A 19,691-nucleotide genomic window follows, 5' to 3' on the forward strand; every position below is an offset into this window, starting at 1 on the left:
AGTTAATAAATTCGACATAAAACATGATAACTAAGCCTATAGTATCCTTAACTAGCATTGAAAAAGTCCATCCATTATTTTCTAGTTAATTAAAAAGGTCTCCCGACTTCTGAATCAAGCTTGTAACCTCAGTACAGTAGCCTATGCTTTGGAGAGGAGCAGGTGTGTCACACACACACACACACACACACACACACACACACACACACACACACACACACACACACACACACACACACACACACACACACACACACACACACACACACACACACACACACACAAAGATTTTCAGCTTGCAGGCAGTAACTGGAATAAGTTTGAGTGACAGAGTGAGAGCTTTGCATAGGTGTTTTGTTGTGGGACTAAAAAAAAATGCCTGGAATGTAAAATAACGTTATTAATCGGTTCCAAAGCTTTTAAAAATAACGGTTCTGTTCTGGAACAGTAAGGATCACTTTCGTTCCAGGTTCCGTTTCTGTTCCTTGAAAAATGTTGTTCCTTTGTTCCAACCCCTGCTGACAACTCTGTTAGAATCACACATCAAAGGCAAGGCTCCCTTGGCCTCCCCCAACAGTGTTGGTTAGTGCTGGTCTATAGCTGTAAAGGTTTAAATTAAGGCTTTGAATGGGGCCGATGTTGCCCTCGCAGACATTTGCGTTTATTGAATTTATTCATAAAGGCATACTTTCTTGTGCATGGGTTTACCAAACAGGCTTTATTTGTTTGCTCACTTTCTTTTCTTTCCCCTCCTTCTCCTGTGAAAGTTGATAACGCAGCAGCGCATCCCTCTGGGCTAAAAGGACTGCACTTCTTGTCCGTTACCAAACCAGAACAAAGTTGTTATTTGGAGCAGATTCCACATCTTCTCCTTTGACATCCTCTGTGTGGACTTTGCAACCCAATGCCATTCAAGTATAACCCCATTATCAGATTATGTCTTATGTGCCAAAAGAAGGCAAGGAATGGCATGCCCGTTCCAGAATTACCTTGGAAACTATTTTGCACTTAACTGTGTAGTGGCTGGAAGTCTGCTTATCCTACATTCCACAATCAGCAGGAATATTTGATCAAAAACGAAGGGGAGTCCCCCTCCCGTAGTTGAAGTCCACTCTGCCTGGTCTCTTGCTGAGGGTGTAACACAATGAAGATAGAGAAATTGCCGTAAATGGAAAAGAGGGAGATATTTCTAGCTTTCATTTCCCTCCTTTTGGGTGTGACCGTGCTACTTCACAGCCCCGGTGAATCAGATATGTTTCCTCTAATAGGGACATCAGATAGCCCCTTGTTATAGCTGTGTGGACTCACAGGCAGAAGGTACCTTAACTCATTAGGGGAACAATGGCCAAGATGAAAGCTGGTGAGAGGGCTTGAATTGGTCTTCTAGCGTGGAGGCTAGTGATATCCTTCCTTTCGCTCACCTACTTCACATCAGACAGTGCACATTATGTCACCATGGGAAGGAAACCCAGGGGCTTCACATGTCTCAGCACCATTTTGTGTCATTACCAGGTGCCTTTTATGGAGGTGTTAGAACGTCAAGGAAGGAGACGGATCCTTTCGCCAGTCACCTTGGGAACAAACAAGATCAGATGCCTTTGAGGTTACTGGTTACTCAGCATTCTCTGATTCTTGTCAGTAATGAGAGGAATGGTGCATCGTTTCTGGACTTAGCAAGGGGGTGACAACACCAACTTAATGAAAAAGACTAGAGGCGCAAACAAATTAGTACATTTGTACAAAGATTAACTTTGTTGTGTATACAAGCACAATGTTGCAGGAACTAGTGTAGTCTCTTTTATTAGGTGTAGATGTAACTGGCGACACTGTGGTGAAAGACGTTTTGTACACAAGTAGCCTGTCCAATGCATTGACGCATTACTGTGCATAGGTTTGCATGATAATTTACCGTTTTAGTACATATATTCATGATTTCTCAGAACTACTGCACCAAATTAATGATTCCATGGTTGTCGGTCGACAGAATAGACATTTAAATCAGCACTGGTACTTAGGTTTTGCATTCTATGGAATCTACCTTTGTTTAGGAGTCATGCCATGCTAACTGATAATCTACAATTGAGATTTATTTCCATGAAAGAGAAAAATATACAATCTATTTCTGTATTCCTGCTTGTTATAACTGCTATATTTCTCAAACTAGTTAAGTAGAGCTTTATAAATAACTGATTTGTTGACCCAGAACTATATGAGCCTTGACGGACCAAACAATTAAACCGTTATTTGGGGTTTTTCCAATAAGTAAATAAATGAATAAGGCATTAATGGTTGTGTCTCATTTCTAATTTTTAATGGTACTCCAAAGCAAAAAGAGTGGGAAGAAGAGGAAGACAAGGGGACTGCAACACTATCCTCCCTCTTCTCCATCCCACTCCGTGTGTTGTTCATTTCAGGTGTTGAGGGTCTGACTGTGTGGAGCTGTTAATATGCACCAGAGCCCATGCACATCAATGAATGACTTCCCAGTGATTAGGGTTCCCAATCGATTGCAGAGCAGAGTGAAAGTAGGACAGCAGTCTCAACCTGCAGAAGAACTGCATCACCAACACTACATCAGCAAATATGACAATAAAAAATGCCAGCATTCCATCAGATTCCCCAATAGCTTTACTCCAATGATTCAAGTCATTATTGCAATGATCAACCACTAATACCATGTGGATTTATTTACCAACCTGCAGCAAAGCTATGACTTCTGTTCGCTTTTGCTCTTGGATTTATAAACAATGCCGTGTTGGGGTAGCCTTTTTGGTCTGTGTGAACATCACTCTCAGGGATGGTCCAGTACAGTACAAGGTTTGACAGTCCAGATCAATAGTGGCCAGGCCAGCTCCACTAAAACAAGCCCATCACAGCAGGAGCCACATATCATCTTATCAAAGTAGGCTGCAGCCAACCCTCCCACCAGCCAATACACCAATCAGAATAATACATCAAAGTCAAGGTGAAGCAATCTGCAGTGTAGTGCCAGAGGGACCTGCAGGTTTGACTGCAGCAGCACACACAGATGTTCCTAAAAGATGCACTATGCAGAAATCGTTGTCATTTCCTGGATGCAAAAATTATAATAGTTCGCCTAATTTTAGATATGTGACAAAACAAGCAAGTATAGTGTAGAGAATCAATCATTGTACCAAATAGTGTTTTCAGCTGATGTACAAAACCGAAAGTAAGACGCAAAAAGGAAACTTAACGGGAAGCATAGGAAGAGTGCATATAGAACAGATCTACCACTTCTTAGACCTGCTTTCAATGAGGATGACAGATCTGAACAAGTGAAAAACCAAACAAAATTAGTGACGGAACTGATATATCTCAGTGAAATGTCAAAGTCCATCAACTGGCTTGCTCTCAGAACCTAGCAATTGAGCCTGGGGACGAGTCGGTTATAAAGTTTCACACTGCCTATTGTTTGATTGACAAGATACATTTATTTATAATACAGCCACAAATAAAGAGAAATCACAGAACAAACAGCTGGTGAGGTTGGGGTGCATTTGATATAAATAATAATTAAAACCCATTTTGGGGACTAAAACACCAAAACAAAACTAAAGATGCAAAAAAAATCTAAAGCAAAGACATTCTTGAATAGTTATGTATACTTGGCGTGTCTATAGTTCCCTTTCCTTTAGCCTGCATATGCCGTTAATGCATTTTTTTATTAAATGACCATAATTATTACCGTTACAAATATTGTAGTTTATTGAAATGATCCATGTCATTCAATACACATCACAATGTGCGCTTTAATACAGAGTAACTGTAGGATAAACAGTGTAGTAGTCTAAAACGAGCTACATTCATACAGTGAGGGGTGGGATTCCCAGTATGATTTGCAGAAGGGGGTAAGTCCTAGCCTCTTCTCCATTTCTCTCTGGAGCTTCACTATTACATCATCACGTTGTCAGTCGTCAGACAGAAAATAACTAGTGAAATAAACCACTGTAGTGCATCATGTCCTGTTATTGCATGCTGCAGACCAGGCTGTCAAAACATTCATCACCCAAACGTCAGGGAGCCGGAAAATAGAGAAAAACAAACCTGAGGGAATCAAACCGACAATTAGCTACAATCATTTACAGTATTACTCAATCAGTTATCAGCACCCCTCAATTAAACATTTGCACAATACAGTTAAAGATGACTGAATTAAGAGGATTCACATAGTATTACAGTCTAAATAATGCAGGATTCACATAGTATTACAGTCTAAATAATGGAGGATTCACATAGTATTACAGTCTAAAAGAACAATGGAACGAAGATTGTATGGTTAGTATTCTGCATCTGTATTGCTTCTCCACTCAGTTGGTGCTGTAAGCCTCTGTGGGAAATTATGTAATCTTCAATTTCATACAGTACTGTAGATGTAGCATTTCAAATATGCCAATAAAATCATTTCCCCGGGGTACTGTATTATATAATTATTTTAACAAATGTGTTGCATATAGCACGATCACAATTTTGTAAATTGTGATAAAACGGGGAAACATGTTTGTTAGGAAGGGATTAGCATCAGAATCCCCTATTGGCCCAGGAGATGGTGTGACGGTTGTGTTCAAATGAAATGCATTTGCATGAACCTGTTAACCAGGCAGGAGTGCATGATGGGATCCTTCATCATTCTTCAGAAAGAGGAATGTGAGGCGTGAGGCAGGGGGAGCTTGTTAAAGAGTCAGAACCCGTACTCAGCAATGACTCATAGGGAGAGAAAGAAGGAGAGAGAGAGAGAGACAGGGAGGGAGAAAGAGGGGAACCCACATGAATGAGCAGGTGCCTCGGGGGGAACACAGAGGAGGGGAAATGGGAAGAGAGAGGAGAGAGGAGAGAAGCCTAGAAAGCAGATTATGCTGCATCTCCCTCCCACGCAGTCCGCCCACACACTCCTGCTCTCCATCCATACAGAGGAGAGCGTCAGTCAGGGCTCTTCCAACCCCACCCTGTCCCTAGCACCATACGCTGCGTCAACCAGCCCAATCCTGCCTCTCCAATAACCGAGTCTTCCTCCCTGGAGACGCCACTCTACTGTTTGGCTCCATAATTAGACTCCTCAGGCCTGTGTTTTTTTTACCTTGAGAGCAGCTTGGAAGACAATCAAGGCACACATGCGTAATTACACCAGGCAGACGTGTAGCCAGAATCTTACTTCCATTTGCTTTTTTTGTATACAGTTAGCTGTAGGTTTCAGGAGGGGATCAAAGGAGTATGTCATCTCAGTTAAATTGATAAAAATGTCATCTTACTTGGATTTAGTAGCATTATCATCTGAAGGCCACAGGGATGCGACAAGGTCTAAACTACACCATATTGTACAGCTGTTAAACACTCCCCCAATGCCTCCTCCTCCTCACCTGTCCAGTATATGTGTTCAGGGCTGGGGGTCCAGGGGCTGCCCTCATTGCTGCTTGCAGTTGGACAGCTTGCGGATGCGGCTGTAGGTGGACACTCCTTTGCGTGAGGGGTTGGAGGAGGAGGAGGAGGAGAGGCGTTCTGATCGGGACCTGGTCCTGCTGGTGGTTGGGTAGTGGTCCTGGTCTGTCTCTGTACCGTTCACACATAGGGTCCTGAGCCCCAGCCCCGGCCCCACACAACCCCCCTGGTGCCCGTTCTGCTCCAGCCCATCCTCATGCACCCGACCTGTGGAGAGAACACAGAGACGAGAATTAGAGGTTGGAGGTCAGTGGTCTAAACTGACTCAGAGAAACATACGCTGTCAGCCATCAGGTTAGACTCCTGGTGGAAGTCAGCTTTATGCACAGATCTGGGATCAGCTTACTCCCCCCAAACCATTAGGCGGAAATGAAAAAATGCCCGTAAATCATTGTCAGATAAGTATCTAGGTCTAGGAGGACATTTTCCTCCACACTGTTAGTAACAGGTCAGAGTGACCCGAGATAATGGGGGAGGTGAGCGAGCACTGAGCAGCCTTGAAGAAAGTTTGTAGACGAGCAAAAACTGTTGGGAGACCTTTACTAAATGTAAGCATATGTTTACTGTGTTCTTCAGCAGTTTGCATTTTTACAAAAGAGACTGTTCAGGCTCCCAATATAATTGTATTAGCAAATGTAGCATAGAAATAAAACACTCCATTCAAACATTGACAAGAATAACACATTTGCACATATCCCTGAAAATGTCAAATGTCTCACCTAAAGAGAACACATTTCCTAATTAATGCCAAAGCGTTTCATGCCATTTCCTCTATGTGTGAAACTCAGCAAAACCAAAAACAGCCTGCTTTATTTAAGATGCAGTTCTTCTAAAGTTGCAAAAGTCTTGCAAAACTAAAGGTGAGGTGGGCTTTAGCTTAAGTAATGACTGAGCACATTTGGGTCCGCTTGCCAAATCAAATCCTCCAGACGCAAACAGTATTCCCACCAGTCCTGTTTTTTAGTCCAAGACTATGCTTCTATGTCCGGGAAACCCTACATTAGGGCTGTTGCGGTGACAGTATTACCACCACACCGGGAGTCATGACTGCAGTCAAAAACCACATGACTCAAGAATGTGTTGGTATCCAAATCACTAATGAACATCAGGTTACTAATGACCTGATACTCAGGGCTCTATTGTCCCTCTAACCACTCTGACGTTAATGCAAATGCAATCTAAAATAACAGCAAACACTTATCATCAAAACAGTATCATGCTTTTTAAAAAACTCACCATAAGGCTACACTTTGTTACATCTGTGATGATCAATGTGAAGAAAGAAGTTCAACAACAGGTTGGATCTGAGTGGAAAACATGGTTGTTGTGGATGTTGTTTCAAAGCCAAACACAATGAAATGGACAGCGCTTTCTAAGGTGATGATTCATTCAAAAGCCTTTAAGACATTGCATGTCGAACACCCATACGAATATCAGGGCTTATGCATATGCCTATATGAGCCCAAGCCCGAAAGAAAAAACAGAATTAAAATGATTGCGCTGTTATACAATACATAGCCTACCACATGTTACGCAGTGGCGGTCAGTGTCGTTTAAGATAAGTGAGGACAAATGTTTTTTTTATGAGCATGGCCTTATTTCTATTACAGTTTATTGGATGACTGTCATTCATATTCCATTCACCCAGTTCAATGTAACATTGATAGGTTTAGGCTACTACATGATACTCACATTTTCCCTATACCCATCAAGAGGTTGCCACAACCGAGCCTATGAATGAAAGTTTACAACGTAGGCGCACACAGGTCGAAAGAGAAATTTGAGGTGACACAGTGACAGACAGTTACACATTATATACCAACTTGCACAATCTTGCCTGCATCTAGCTTGCAAACGAGTTTCTATTGGACAAATTCAGGCATTTTCATCCCGTTTTGTTAACTTCCGTTTAAGAAACGTTTTTCAACAGAATCAGTGGATGACTACACCCCCTACACCCCTGATCATAGCAGCCACGTTCTATTCACTCTATGCACTCTTCTCCTCTCACCTTTTCTCTTCATGTGTGGACATGAACACATCAGCTGTATGTCACCAGGCAAAAAATACATAAATCTTTTTCCAAACCGATCCGCTACACAGCCTACATCAACGTTAGTGTACAGTCAAGTAAGCACTTACACCAGCGGGCCTCGTGGCAATATATTTCTAATACCAAAAGCTTACATTGTGTTGGAAAGTCAAAGCCAGTGAGCTAACATACACCCTGCTCAAACAGAGGGGTTCTTTCAGTAGGCTAAACTACCTAGCTGCATTTGCTAGCTAAGTAACATTAAGCGAAACTGAAAAATAAATGACATCTCTATTTCCCTCTTGCTTCCTCATTTTGTAAGGAATTACATTTGTTCAACTCTTGTCTTTCTCTCTCTTTGAGTCAACTACTCACCACATTTTATACACTGCAGTGCTAGCTAGCTGTAGCTTATGCTTTCAGTATTAGATGAATTCTCTGATCCTTTGATTGGATGGCAGTTCATGCTGCAAGAGCTCTGATAGGTTGGCATAATTTCTCCAGAAGTTGTCATAATTATTGTGTAAGTCTATGGAAGCAGGTGAGAACCATGAGCCTCCTAGGTTTTGTATTGAAAAACAAGTGATAGTCCCACTAAGAGCAAACCAGAAGGGATGCGTATTGCTGCAGAATGCTGTGTGTCACCAGCAAAGCGCCCCCACACCACCTCCGTGCTTCACGGTGGGAACCACACATGCAGAGATCATTCGTTCACCTACTCTGCGTCTCACAAAGACAGCGGTTGGAACCAAAAATCTCAAATTCGGACTCTTCAGACCAAAATAACAGATTTCCACCGGTCTGCTGTCCATTGCTCGTGTTTCTTGGCGCAAGCAAGTCTCTTCTTATTGGTAGTGGCCTCTTTGCAGAAATTCGACCATGAAGGCCTGATTCACGCAGTTGATGTTGAGACGTATCTGCAATATATCCACATAATTTTCCTTCCTCATGATGCCATCCATTTTGTGAAGTGCACCAGTCCCTCCTGCAGAAAAGCACCCCCACAACATGGTGCTGCCACCCCGTGCTTCACAGTTGGGATGGTGTTCTTCAGCTTACAATCCTCACCCATTTTCCTCCCAACATAACAATGGTCATTAAGGCCAAACAGACCAGAGGACATTTCTACAAAAAGTGCAATCTTTGTCCCCATGTGCAGTTGCAAACCATAGTCTGGCTTTTTTATGGCGGTTTTGGCGCAGTGGCCTCTTCCTTGCTGAGCGGCCTTTCAGGTTGTGGATATAGATACTTCTGTACCTGTTTCCTCCAGCATCTTCACAAGGTCCTTTGCTGTTGTTCTGGGATTGATTTGCACTTTTCGCACCAAAGTACGTTCATGTCTAGGAGACCGAACGCGTCTCCATCCTGAGCGGTATGATGGCTGCGTGGTCCCATGGTGTTTATACTTGCGTACTATTGTTTGTACAGATGAACGTGGTACCTTCAGGCGTTTTGGAAATTGCTCCAAGGATGAACCAAACTTGTGAAGGTCTACAATTTTTTTCTGAGATCTTGGCTGATTTCTTTTGATTTTCCCATGATGTCAAGCAAAGAGGCACTGAGTTTGAAGAAAAAGCCTTGAAAAGCCATGGCATCATTTTCTGGAATTTTCCAAGCGGTTTAAAAGGCACAGTCAACTTAGTGTATGTAAACTTCTGAACCACTGGAAATGTGACAGTGAATTATAAGTGAAATAATCTGTCTGTAAACAAATTTTTGGAAGAATTACTTGTGTCATGCACAAAGTAGGTGTCCTAACCGACCTGCCAAAACTATAGTTTGTTAACAAGAAATTGGTGGAGAGGTTGAAAAAACGAGTTTAATTGACTCCAACCTAAGTGTATGTAAACTTCCGACCTCAACTGTCTGTATAGATAGAAAGATCACATTTACATAAGTATTCAGACCCTTTACTCAGTACTTTGTTGATGCAACTTTGGCAGGACTACAGCCTAGAGTCTCTTGGGTATGACGCTACAAGCTTAGCACACCTGTATTTGGGGAGTTCCTCCCAATCTTGTCTGCAGATCCTCTCAAGCACTGTCAGGTTGGTTGGAGAGCGTTGCTGCACAGCTATTTTCAGGTCTCTCCAGAGATGTTCGATCGAGTTCATGTCCAGGCTCTGGCTGGGCCACTCAAGGACATTCAGAGACTTGTCCCAAAGCCACTCCTGCATTGTCTAGGCTGTGTGCTTAGTGTCGTTGTCCTGTTGGAAGGTGTGTCAGTCTGAGGTCCTGAGCACTCTGGAGCAGGTTTTCATCAAGGATCTCTGTACTTTGCTCGTTCATCTTTCTCTCGATCCTGACTGGTATACCAGTCCCTACTGCTGAAAAACACCCCCACAGCATGATGCTGCCACCACCATGCTTTAACGTAGGTTTCCTCCAGACGTAATGCTTGGCATTCAGGCCAAATAGTTCAATCTTGATTTCAACAGATCAGAGAATCTTGTTTCGTCTGGCCACTCTACAATAAAGGCCTGATTGGTGGATTGCTGCAGAGATGGTTGTCCTTCTGGAAGGTTCTCCCATCTCCACAGAGGAACTCTAGAGCTCTGTCAGAGTGACCATTCGGTTCTTGGTCACCTCCCTGACCAAGGCCCTTCTCCCCAGATTGCTCAGTTAGGATGTTTGTGCAGAACTTGTCAACTTAAATAGACTGTCATAAGGTAGGAAATGTTTGAATCAGATTGGTGCCATCTCAGATGATGCAAACACTCAAGTTTCTTGTCTGAACTGGTTTTGCTTCATTATAGAGCGCAGAGCATGACATCTCTCAGTGATATGTTGCTTCAGGAACCAAGATAAAGTGTGCAACAGGTTAGAAAAACATGCAAGTTGAAAAAGGAAAAGAAAACTAAATTTTCTCAAAGCAAACTACATGACATTAATAATCATTAATCATGACCTTTCATGAATGGGGCGATGAAGTCACCCTGATTTAGGCACACAGGTTCACCAGGCAAAAGATGACTAAAACCCCGGTCATAACGACAATCATCACCATAATTAACCACAATTGACATCTGCACATTATTAGACTTGTTCAATCAGAAATCAAAGTGCTTCCGGCACTCTCAGTAATTGAACACCAGCTAAATGAAGTCTGACTGGGCCCTCGCTCTCCCTCTAAACCCCCTGTGAAGCTGTCGACACTGGGCTTACTGATTAGCCTGGGCCATAAATATGTAATCAAAGGCAGCACAGCGACACCGGGCTCGCCCTCATTAACCTCCCCCTCACAGCACGTCTCCTCCCCTTTACTCCAACAATGGCTAACCTGTGAAGACCTGTGCCTGTCACCCCCTTTCTGACAACAGCAAAGGTGACAAAAGAGCAGGTAGAATCATAGTGTCAGAGCAGAGAGAGAGGGAGGAGAGAGAGAGAGAGGGAGGAGAGAGAGAGAGAGAGAGAGGCGGAGGAAGAGGGGGATATACAGTGCAAGTGACTTAACGAACTGCAGCAGGATGACTCACCTAGTTGCCATGGCAACTTAAACACTCGCTACTCTCTAATCGGCGATTTTGAACTGCTGCTCATGGAGCCGGCGAGCGGAGAGAAGGGGGGGGGGGTTTATGTTTCCGGAAATCATTAAAATACGTGGTGGTGGTGGTGGGTGTGTGTGTGTGTGTGTGTGTGTGTGTGTGTGTGTGTGTGTGTGTGTATGCACAAAATGAGCACAAGGCTAACGCCGGGGTCACAAACTAGGACGTTTGACGTCAAATACACCCCAGGCCATACATACATACACCTCCCTCTCATTCTCTAAAACACCTCACCTCTCTAATGCAGTCAAGCTGTGCTCCCTCTATAATGGGTTGCATTGTTGCACAGTATGAGTGGGTGCTGCTGGGGTGGTTTCTATGCCCTAAATGAGCAGCAACCATGTACTACGCATCCCTACACACATACAAATCCTTTAGGAGTTCTTAAATTGCTTAAGAATGCTTCAACCGTAAGAGGAATAGAGAGAGAAAGAGAGAAAATACAGGAGTGTGTGGTGTGCAGTATAGGAGGCTCAGACTGGGGAGGAAGTGGGCAAGAAAAAAAAAACAGACTACTACTATATGACAGATACAAATTCTAATTAACATTTCTATCACACCGTTGTTCCCCTACACACTCACACGGTTGTTCACCTTTCTCACAAATCAGCCTCCCAACAGGCATTGCCCTACAAAGCCACACTGTGATTCCTGTTATTTTAAAGCCCTATTTTCCAAATTTAACAGCTCCAGCATGGCACAGAGAGCAAACACAACAGACTCCGATGACAGTGAGGGGAATTTTTTGTTGTTGTCATTTACCTTTTTTGGGGGGGACAAACTTACCGATACTGACATATCTGCTGATATTGTATTTTATGTCGGAGAAATTAAAAAGTGTATGTTTTCCACACTGAGTTCTTATAAATTGACATCCAAAAACAGCAACTGTCCAATAAATATGCTTCAAATGTTGATTTCTTACATTGTGAAATGAATAACATGAGAATGACTGCAAGTGTTCAGATAAGCATAAGATTCCCTTTTTTCATCCTATTTATTAAATATTGCTTATCGGTGGATATATCGTCCGATACCGATATAGAGGTAAAAAGCCAATATTGGCAGACTATATCGGTGAACCGATATATCGGTCGGACTCTTAAGGGTAGTGGGTATAATTTCACAAAATATCCTCCACAGGACACCCAAGAGGAAGCAGTGGTGAATCAAATCAAAAATACAAATAATATATTTGTGCTTCCCTTTGAAGAGGAGAGTACGGAATAAAATGTACCCAGAACATAAACAAGATTCCGGTTTAAATTGACTTAACTTTAATTGGCAACACACAATGCACAAGAAGCCACGGCAGACAAATCACTTAATAAAAGACTGCCAGGAAATAGTGAATTGAAAGGAAAAAAATTAAAAGAATGATGGATACTCTCTCTGCATGCTGTCCTCATGTAATTGGGTATGGACCGATTGGAAACATTACCACAGTTCAAACAAGCCCATAAAGGTCTATTGTGGAAAGATAAATAATGTAATCTCCTTGAAAACCAATATAATAAAAAAGCTAATGAAAACAATTTCCATCCCTTCTTATCTCTAAGAAGACAGAATGGCTAGGAATGGCTGATTTAGTTTTTGAACTTCACAGTGGTTATAAGAGAGGAGGCAGTTTGGCCAATCTTCTATATTATGACTCAGGTAGGCGAATCACTGCAGTCAACAGGAAAAAGTAAAACATTAACCCAAAACTAACCCATACTAGAATGAGTCATTAAAACAGGCAAATAGCTGTGTGGGCTTATCATGGCATCTATCAAATGTACTGCTATCAGTTAACAAAATCAGAAGATTACAGGGACACAGGAACAATCCGATTTCAGATTAGATTCCTAGATGCCATACAATCTAATCTTCACTGTTTCCATCTTATCTTTTGATATAATATGCCTGATGGGCTTTTTGTATGAATTCAATACTGGATCCCTGTCGCTTTGAGGGAGTGAAACGCGTAGTTGCTATAGCCTTGAAATATATAGTGTGTAATGTATCCTACATCACAGCCGGTGCCTAGGGCTTTAACAGTGGGCCAAGAATGACTATACCGTGTCTCTAACCGGACCCATGACACCAACAGCATGCAGTAATTAGCAGAGGCAGGCGAGGACTTGAGTGCTTCTAGCACCTTGTGTTACAACATTTGTACAAGACAGCCAATATAAGTCTACCTTCAGGCATTAGCTACTGCTATACTATATTACTATGACAAACTGTTAAATGTGAGAAATGACCAATGCTAAACCAATGTCCTCAATGCAAAACATAAATATCAATACTCCATATAAATATGTGCACATCACAGCAAGTTACAGACAGAGAGAAAAAGAGTTCTACTAAGGACAGTAGAAAAGAACCCAACAACCAAGTCCATGGACATTCTCAGAGCATGAGGTACTCAACTTCATCTGCTCCCTCCTCTTCCAGACTCCTCTCAGCGATGACCTTGTCCAATCACTAATCTCAGCCGGGGCAAAGTGACTCACTGGTCCAGATTAGCAGCCAGCCAGCCCACAGACTCACTGGGCTGATGCAATTACAGATAGACTGACCAGCTCTTCCGGGAGACGGATGGACTCACTCACTCAACAGTATATAGATGACACCTGGGACAATTCAATATCCTCCTGAGGACAGATCTGGGATGATCATCTAATCCAGGGCTCTCCAACCCTGTCCCTGAAGAGCTACCATCCTGTAGGTCTTCGCTCAAACCCTAATCTACCCATCTGAACCTAATAATTACCTGGTTGACAAGCTGAATCGGGTTAGTTAAAACAGGGGTTGGAGCAAAAATAAAACTACAGGAGGGTTGCTCTCCAGGAACAGGGATGGAGAGCCCTGATCTAATCAAATAATGGCGACAGAGGGGATGGCCGCCGTTTTATGGGCTCCTGACCAAGTGTGTTATTTTGTGTGTTTGTGCTGATCCTATTATTTATTTATATATATAAAAAAACTCAGCAAAAAAAAAAAAATCCTCACTGTCAACTGCATTTATTTTCAGCAAACTTAACATGTGTAAATATTTGTATGAACATAACAAGATTCAACAACAGGCATAAACTGAACAAGTTACACAGACATGTGACTAACATAAATTGAATGTGTCCCTGAACAAAAAGGGGGGGGGGGGGGGGGGGGTTCAAAATCAAAAGTAATAGTCAGTATTTGGTGTGGCCACCAGCTGCATTAAGTACTGCAGTGCATCTCCTCCTCATGGACTGCACCAGATTTGCCCGTTCTTGCTGTGATATGTTACCCCACTCTTCCACCAAGGCACCTGCAAGTTCACAGACATGTCTGAGGGGGAATGGCCCAAGCCCTCACCCTCCAATCCAACAGGTCCCAGACGTGCTCAATGGGATTGAGATCCGGGCTCTTCACTGGCCATGGCAGAACACTGACATTCCTGTCTTGCAGGAAATCACGCACAGAACGAGCAGAATGGCTGGTGGCATTGTCATGCTGGAGGGTCATGTCAGGATGAGCCTGCAGGAAGGGTACCACATGAGGGAGATGGATGTCTCCCCTGTAACGCACAGCATTGAGATTGCATGCAATGACAACAAGCTCAGTCCGATGATGCTGTGACACACCACCCCAGACCATGACGGACCCTCCACCTCCAACTCGATCCCGCTCCAGAGTACAGGCCTCGGTGTAACGCGCATTCCTTTGACGATAAACACGAATCCGACCATCACCCCTGGTGAGACAAAACCGCAACTCGTCAGTGAAGAGCACTTTTTGCCAGTCCTGTCTCGTCCAGCGACGGTGGGTTTGTGCCCATAAGCGACATTGTTGCCGGTGATGTCTGGTGAGGACCTGCCTTACAACAGGCTTACAAGCCCTCAGTCCAGCCTCTCTCAGCCCATTGCAGACAGTCTGAGTACGGATGGAGGGATTGTGCGTTCCCGGTGTAACTCGGGCAGCTGTTGTTGCCATCCTGTACCTGTCCCGCAGGTGTGTTGTTCGGACGTACCGATCCTGTGCAGGTGTTGTTACACGATCAGCTGTCCCTTCTGTAGCGCTGTCTTAAGCATCTCACATTACGGACATTGCAATTTATTGCCTGGGCCCCATCTGCAGTCATGCCTCCTTGCAGCATGCCTAAGGCACGTTCACGCAGATGAGCAGGGACCCTGGGAATCTTTCTTTTGGTGTTTTTCAGAGCCAGTAGAAAGGCCTCTAGTGTCCTAGGTTTTCATAACTGTGACCTTAATTGCCTACCGTCTGTAAGCTGTTAGTGTCTTAACGACCGTTTCACAGGTGCATGTTCATTAATTGTTTACGGTTCATTGAACAAGCATGGAAAGCAGTGTTTAAACCCTTTACAAGATCTGTGAAGTTACTTGGATTTTAAGAATTATCTTTGAAAAGACAGGGTCATTTCTTTTTTTGTTGAGTTAAAACAATATATAAAATCTCCCACCGTTTCATATGACCGAAAAGAGCTTCTGGACATCAAAACAGTGATTACTAAACTCGTCAGATGTGGCAGGGCTTGCAAACTATCACAGATTACAAAGGAAAACAGAGCCGCGAGCTTCCCAGTGACACGAGCCTACCAGACGAGCTAAATGCCTTCTATGCTTGCTTCGAGGCAAGCAACACTGAACCATGCATGAGAGCACCAGCTGTTCCGGATGACTGTGTGAGTCCTTTAAACAAGTTAACATTCACAAGGCCGCAGGGTCAGACGGATTACTAGGATGTGTACTCTGAGCATGCGCTGACCAACTGGCAAGTGTCTTCACTGACATTTTCAACCTAACCCTGACCTAGTCTGTAATACCTACATGTTTCAAGCAGACCACCATAGTCCCCGTGCCCAAGAACACTGTCTAAATTACTAAATCGCCCGTAGCAATCCCATCTGCAGTCATGAAATGCTTTGAAAGGATGGTCATGGCCCATATCAACACCATCATCCCAGACACCCTGGACACACTCGAATTCGCATACCGACCAAACAGATCCACAGATGACGCCATCTCTATCATACGCCACACTGCCCATTCCCACCTGGACAAAAATAACACCTACATGTGAATGCTGTTCATTGACTACAGCTCATCGTTCAACACCATAGTGCCCTCCAAGCTCACTAATAAAGACCCTGGGATTAAACAACTCCCTCTGCAATTGGATACTAGAATTTGAAAAGGATGCTGAGGCTAGGCAACAACACATTCGCCGCGCTGACCCTCAAATCAATCACCTAACCTCAGGGGCGTGTGCTTAGCCCCCTCCTGCACTCCCTGTTCACCCACGACTGTGTGGCCGCACATGACTCCAACACCATCTTTAACTTTGCTAACACAACAACGGGGGTAGAACTGATCACTGACGACGATGAGACAGCCTACAGGGAGGTCAGAGACCTGGCAGTGTGATGCCAGAACAACAACCTCTCCCTCAACACCAGCAAGACAAAATGAGCTTATTGTGGACTACAGGAAACAAAGGGCAAAGCACACCCCAATTTACATCGACGGGACAGTAATGGAGACGATCAAGAGCTTCAAGTTCCTCCGTGTTCACATCACTAAGGACCAATCATGGTCCAAACACACCAACACAGTCATAAAGAGGGCACGACAATGCCTCTTCCCCCTCAGGAGGCTGAAAAGATTTGTCATGGGTCCTCGAATCCTCAAAAAGTTCTACAACTGCACCATTGAGAGCATCTTGAATGGCTGCATCGGCGCTTGGTATGGCAACTGCTCGGCATCCGACCACAAGGTGCGACAGAGGGTAATGCGTATGGCCCAGTACATCACTGGGGCCAAACTCCCTGCCATCCAGGACCTCTATAGGAGGCAGTGTCAGAGGAAGCCCTAAAAATTGTCAAAGTCAGTCTGTTCTCTCTGCTACTGCACAGCAAGTGGAACCGGAGGGCCAAGTCTGGTACAAAAAGGCTTCTACCCCAAAGCCAAGACTGCTGAACAGTTAATCAAACGGCTACCCGGACTTTCTGCTTTCCACCCTTTACATACATAGTACTTCAACTTTTTTTTCATAAAAACCCCACAAAACATTGACATTTGTGTCATGGTGTGGGTCCTTAGTAGGTCGTAGTGCAGTGCACAATGTCAGCAGCATTCCCTTGGCTCAACCAGACCCGACGGTCTCCTCTCCTGCACTAGATAAGCGTCTGGCTACATCAGATTATTATGAAAGAGAAACGGGAGGACGAGGAAAAACCAAATGGAGACAGAACAGAAGGAAATTCAGTCTCTTTTAGATATGAGCGTGGCTCGTCAGTCCCAGACAATCACCTCCCATTACCATCTAGTCTACCCAGAGATGACTAATTACTGATCAGGCTGGAGAGAAGCCACTTCCTCCCCTGTGTGTGTCTGTGGATTTGTGACAAGAACAAAGGTGGCTGACACAGAGAGAGGTAGTTGGAGGATGGTGTGAGTGAGTGAGTGAGTGAGTGAGTGAGCGTCAATTCAGAATTTAATTCAATTCAACCCATGAATTTAAAAAAAATTGGCCACACCCCAACGGAAGCAGAATTTGAAATAAATGCTACTTTAACTCCCAATTCAAAAGAAATTCAAAACAGACATCAACACAAATCTCATTTCTTTTACAAAATAATTTGTCAAAAGCTTCTGCCATCTGACCCTTTTTTTCAATTTTAATGTAGGAGAACATAACACATTAGATCTGGTAAAAGATAATACAAATAAGAAAAACATGCATTTTTTGTACCATCATCTTTGAAATGCAAGAGAAAGGACATAATGTATTATTCCAGCCCAGGTGCAATTTAGATGTTGGCCACTAGATGGCAGCAGTGTATGTGCAAAGTTCTAGACTGATCCAATGAACCATTGTATATCTGTTCAAAATATTGTATCAAGACTGCCCGAATGTGCCTAATTGGTTTATTAATACATATACAAGTTCATAATTGAGCACTCTACTCAAACAATATCATGGTATTCTTTCACTATAATAGCTACAGTAAATAAGGCAGTGCAGTTAGAATAACAAGAATATATGTTTTCTGCCCATACCAGATAGATCTATGTCCTGGGATTTTTGTTGTTGTTGTAACTTACAACCTCATGTTAATCACATTAGCTCAACTGTCCTACGAGGGGGGGGGGGGGGGGGGGGGGGCGATCCCGTAGAGGTTAAAGAATACAGATACCATTTCAAATATTAAAAGATTCCCTACACAGAAATCACTCCGCAATTTCCTGGTTGCACTCAATGCATATAGTCCAGGAAGCCATTTGATTACCTGTTCAGGAGTCTTATGGCTTGGGGGTAAGAACTGTTAAAAGCCTTTTTGTCCTAGACTTGGCACTCCGGTACCGCTTGCCATGCGGTAGTAGAGAGAACAGTCTATGACTGGGGTGGCTGGGGTCTTTGACAATTTTTAGGGCCTTCCTCTGACACCGCCTGGTGTAGAGGTCCTGGATGGCAGGCAGCTTAGCCCCAGTGATGTACTGGGCCGTACGCACTACCCTCTGTAGTGCCTTGCGGTCGGAGGCCGAGCAATTGCCGTACCAGGCAGTGATGCAACTAGTCAGGATGCTCTCGATGTTGCAGCTGTAGAACCTTTTGAGGATCTCAGGACCCATGCCAAATCTTTTTAGTTTCCTGAGGGGGAATAGGCTTTGTCGTGCTCTCTTCACAACTGTCTTGGTGTGTTTGGACCATTCTAGTTTGTTGGTGATGTGGACATCAAGGAACTTGAATCTCTCAACCTGCTCCACTACAGCCCTGTCAATGAGAATGGGGACGTAATCGGTCCTCCTTTTCCTGTAGTCCACAATCATCTCCTTAGTCTTGGTTACGTTGAGGAATAGGTTGTTATTCTGGCACCACCCGGCCAGGTCTCTGACATCCTCCCTATAGGCAGTCTCGTCGTTGTCGGTGATCAGGCCTACTGCTGTTGTGTCGTCTGCAAACTTAATGATGGTGTTGGAGTCGTGCCTGGCCATGCAGTCGTGGGTGAACAGGGAGTACAGGAGGGGACTGAGCACGCACCCCTGGGGGGCTCCAGTGTTGAGGATCAGCGTGGCAGATGTGTTGCTACCTACCCTCACCACCTGGGGGCGGCCCGTCAGGAAGTCCAGGATCCAGTTGCAGAGGGAGGTGTTTAGTCCCAGGATCCTTAGCTTAGTGATGAGCTTTGAGGGTACTATGGTGTTGAACGCTGAGCTGTAGTCAATGAATAGCATTCTCACGTAGGTGTTCCTTTTGTCCAGGTGGGAAAGGGCAGTGTGGAGTGCAATAGAGATTTCTTCTGTGGATCTGTTTGGGCGGTATGCAAATTGGAGTGGGTCTAGGGTTTCTGGGATAATGGTGTAGATGTGAGCCATTACCAGCCTTTCAAAGCACTTCATGGCTACGAACATGAGTGCTAATTTATGTTCTTGGGCACAGGGACTATGGTGGTCTGCTTGAAACATGTTGGTATTACAGACTCAATCAGGGTCATGTTGAAAATGTCAGTGAAGACACCTGCCAGTTGGTCAGCACATGCCCGGAGCACACGTTCTGGTAATCAATCTGGCCCCGCAGCCTTGTGTATGTTGATCTGTTTAAAAGGTCTTACTCACGTCGGCTACGGAGAGCGTGATCACACAGTCATCCGGAACAGCTGATGCTCTCATGCAT

General features: G+C 44.0%; 1 protein-coding gene across 1 annotated transcript in view; it reads right to left on the minus strand.

The window, feature by feature from the left end:
• Positions 1-3,435: 3,435 nt before the first annotated feature.
• LOC120054759 (serine/threonine-protein kinase STK11-like) overlaps positions 3,436-19,691 on the minus strand; it is a 32,732-nt gene continuing 16,476 nt past the window's right edge. The window contains exons 10-11 of the mRNA XM_039002344.1: positions 5,376-5,661; positions 3,436-4,065 (exon numbers count right to left, since the gene is read on the minus strand). Of these exons, the coding sequence (XP_038858272.1) occupies positions 5,420-5,661 (242 nt within the window). The 3' untranslated portion in view covers positions 3,436-4,065; positions 5,376-5,419. The remainder of the gene's footprint in view (positions 4,066-5,375; positions 5,662-19,691) is intronic.

This window comes from Salvelinus namaycush, chromosome 10 (assembly GCF_016432855.1).
Source record: "Salvelinus namaycush isolate Seneca chromosome 10, SaNama_1.0, whole genome shotgun sequence".
Lineage (NCBI taxonomy): Eukaryota > Metazoa > Chordata > Actinopteri > Salmoniformes > Salmonidae > Salvelinus > Salvelinus namaycush.